Below are 3498 nucleotides of genomic sequence, written 5' to 3'. Positions count from 1 at the left end.
TTTATTTGAGAATTTAAGTCTTACATATTTTAAATTCTATCTGGATTGTATTTCTTTGCTATTTGTAAATCTTGAGCCACCCACCTTAGCATCATAGCTGGTCAAGACTGCTTGAGGTCCAGATATAAATCACTAGGGAGCCAACTTCAATCACAAGCTAAGCTTTATAACTAGAATTCATAAAAACTGAGCAGTCTAGATTACATTGCAAGTTATCATGAAATCAATTAAATTGTAAAGAACTTTTGTATGCTGTAGAGCTCTCATGTTATATTTTAAGTTTATGATCCTTTAAAATAACACCTGCCACCAAAACATATCCTTTTGTCAGTATGGCTACAGAAAGGCAAAAGGAGACAAAAAAGCATTCAGGGATCACCTAATACTAAGTAACCTGGATGATTTTATCTACCAGGTCCCCCCAACCTTAGCCTTCCAAGACCCAGTTTTTAAAGGTGTTCAGTATCATTGGCTCCAGGATCACTAACCCACTCTCCCCCCCATGTATTTTACCTCCCAGCTCCTCAACAACTTTCAAGATGCCCACATAAGGGTTTCTGGTCAAATAATCACAAGCCCAAGATAACTCAGGCACTAAAACCTTCATCACTATTAAAACATAAGAATCTAGCTCAGTTCAGAAGACAAAGCTAAGATATGTGGTACCTCAGGACTAAAGGGAGTCAGTACTTAATACTTCAGAAAATCCCCCAGATACCCAAGGATAAACCATAAACTTTTCATCAAGTTTGTTACTCACCTGTTATTTTTTTCTACCTACATTCTTTAGAAAATTGTCTGTTTTTGAGCAGACTATACCAAGGAAACCAATGTTTATAACCAAGTTTCTTTTTCAAGTCAAAAGGTAGACTTACATTCCCCTAACCCACAGACACACCAGGCACAGTATAAGATAGACCAACCATTTTATTTTCCTCTATTCGGTTCAGGAATGTTGATGGACAGATAGCTCTTTACATGGGCTTTGGAGGGGGTCTGGGGGCAGCACCCTATAAAAGAATGAGATAGTTTGTGAGCAACATGGGAACAATGTCATTCCAAGCATTTCCCCCCTATGGAAAGCAGAAATAGTTCAAATATCTTTCTTTGTCTAGCATCCTTTCATAAATATCACTGGGGGAAAAATTTACTTAAAGTACGTACTGCTTGTATAATTGTATTAGGGACTATTAAGCATTGTAGAGATGTCTATAATCAGAATAAAACTACAAATCCAATGATATTGGACAACTCTACAATGAATAAATAGTACCCAACTCGATGTAGTATTTTCTGGAGGCACAGTCTAGTTCCAACCATACCCCATTTATCTTTTAAGATCCCTCAAAATTCATTTTCATTTTTTTAATTCCCTCTTTAGAATAACCTCTCCCTGAGCAGGGACCTTTTCTTGCTAGAACATCTCCACCCCAAGCGATCCTAGTAGACTCTACCACCTGTCCCCCTCCTCCTTTTGAGACTTACTGCGGGTCTGAAGCGGGGCGGGGGCGTCCGATCCTTGCGGGCCTCCCGGGAGCGGTTCCTCACTACCTTGCTGTGGATCGCGCAGCTCACACAGTAATGCAGTTTCACGTACAGCTTGGGCAGCACATAGGCTGGTGGAGGAACGAGCATTAGCACTGTCCCTGGGCGGCGTGCTCACCCCGAAGTGGACACAAATCCCCAGGCCCGGCCCCGCTGCCGGACGGGGGGCGGGTCAGTAACCTAAGGGCCTCGGGGCGGTCGGCACTTACAGTCGAAGACGCTGGCCTCGGAGATGTCCCTCACGGCGGCGGCCTCCACGATGTTGCGGATGACGAACTTCTTGATGGCCTTGTCCTTGGGCACGCAGCGGGCGCAGTTGGTGCAGCGGATGGGCTGCACGTGGCCGCGGCCCTTCTTGGCGCGCCCGTTGTTCCTCCTCTTCTTGGTCTGGGGCGACGGGGGGCAGAGTCACTCGGGCCCGCCAGGGGCTCTCCCCGGGCGTTCAGCCTATCCCTCTGCCGACCACCCGACCCCGCTCCAGCCCCCCGGGCCCTGCGTCTCCCTGCACCCCGGACCCGGCCTGCCCATCGTCTCTCCCTGGCCCGGTGTGCCGTCTCACTGGTCTAAACCCGGAGTCCCTCCTTCCCTTGTTCGCGAGCCCGCGGTCCCAACCCCACCCCAACAGCTCTGAAACAGATCTTCCCAAACGCCAAAGACCCCAAACCTAAGCTGCTTCCTCACCATCTTGGAGGCCAGGAGTCGAAAAAGGATCCGGCCCTACCGCCTTCCGTCTTATATATCCAGAGATCCGTGCGCCAACACATGTGCGCAGACAAAGTTTCTCCTCGGAGACAAACCAATCCTAGGACACACTTAACAAAAGGCCTTACTCCTTAAGAGGCGCATCTCCTCGGTTAAAAGAGGTTTCTGGAGTTGTTTTAGCCTCGAAGAAAGAGCCTCGATGGACTATTTTCTTTACGCGTGGAAGAATACAAGTAAAATTATTTTCCGACATGCACCGCGAGGCTTCAGCCTTCCCAGAAGCCCCGCTGGAAGTTGTAGCCGGTCCGCTGTAGTGTCTCAAGGCACGCCGGGAGTTGTAGTCCACCGGGTAGAAGTCAACACGAAGGACTGCCTTTTGGGAGTTGTAGTTTGAATGCGCAGGTAAGCCTACGTGTGCGATGGGAGATGTAGTTCAGTGGAGGCCCCCAAGGCCGAGCTCCCGCTAGCCGAGGAGGCTTATCTTTCACATCCTGCTCTTTTGTTCCCGCAATCCTTCCTCCTGGTCTCAGCTTCCTTTTCTTTTAAGAATGGGGACAGAAAGGCGGAAGATGAAACGTCTGTAGGCACATCCCACTCCCACCACCGGAAAAAAGACTCCCCTCCTCAATATTAACTTCAGGGGCTCCTCCTCTCCCTGCCGGGATCAGATAGAAAACTCTCCATTCACAGCCTGGTCCTTCTCCCCCTCTTCCTCTTTCTTCCAGATACATGGATCCACGTTTTCTTAGCCCTAGGTCTGGTACAGCTGAGCGGAGGAATTTCACCCCACGGGTGATGGAGTACAGTGTAAGCTTTCATTACGGCTGCAGGTTCCTGCTGCTATTAATTGCATTGCCCTGGGTAGCTAGCGTACTACTTGATACGTGGTAGACATTCAATAAATGTGTTTAGTGAATTCCCATGCTTTCCAGAGGTAAAGGTCCTCCTATTTCGAGGCAGAAAAGGCCAGGAAGGCTATTCGGATAGCAGTCCCAGGATGAAGAGTCTCTCCAGCGCCTTATCCCAGGATTTTAAAACTCTTGCTTGTGCCACGGAGCCCATCCTGACATTTAAAGTCAACCTTTCTTGCTGTAACAGTTTCATTTGGGGATCTCTTGCTTAATCTCTTCCAAAGCTCTTATTTTTACATTGCCCAAACTGTTTATTATCTGAGGAGGACAAAGTGAATTTTCCCTCCTTCCCACCAGAACAGCAAAGTAGGGGAAGTTTGCAAAGACAGGAGGTGTTAAA

At 48.0% G+C, this 3498-nt stretch overlaps 1 protein-coding gene across 1 annotated transcript; it reads right to left on the bottom strand.

The window, feature by feature from the left end:
* Window positions 1-911: 911 nt before the first annotated feature.
* On the bottom strand, window positions 912-2582 carry RPS26 (ribosomal protein S26). Its single transcript, XM_069079073.1, is given in 5 exon segments — window positions 912-1010; window positions 1486-1496; window positions 1498-1616; window positions 1755-1932; window positions 2227-2582. Coding segments are annotated over 5 exon segments (375 nt in total). The 5' UTR covers window positions 2230-2582; the 3' UTR covers window positions 912-946.
* Between the last annotated feature and the right edge of the window lie 916 nt (window positions 2583-3498).

The sequence above is a fragment of the Petaurus breviceps genome, unplaced genomic scaffold (genome assembly GCF_028583685.1).
Source record: "Petaurus breviceps papuanus isolate PSGF00001 unplaced genomic scaffold, PetGlider_PUasm1.0 154, whole genome shotgun sequence".
In the NCBI taxonomy this organism is placed as follows: Eukaryota; Metazoa; Chordata; class Mammalia; order Diprotodontia; family Petauridae; genus Petaurus; species Petaurus breviceps.
This window is presented reverse-complemented; position numbering and strand designations above follow the sequence as displayed.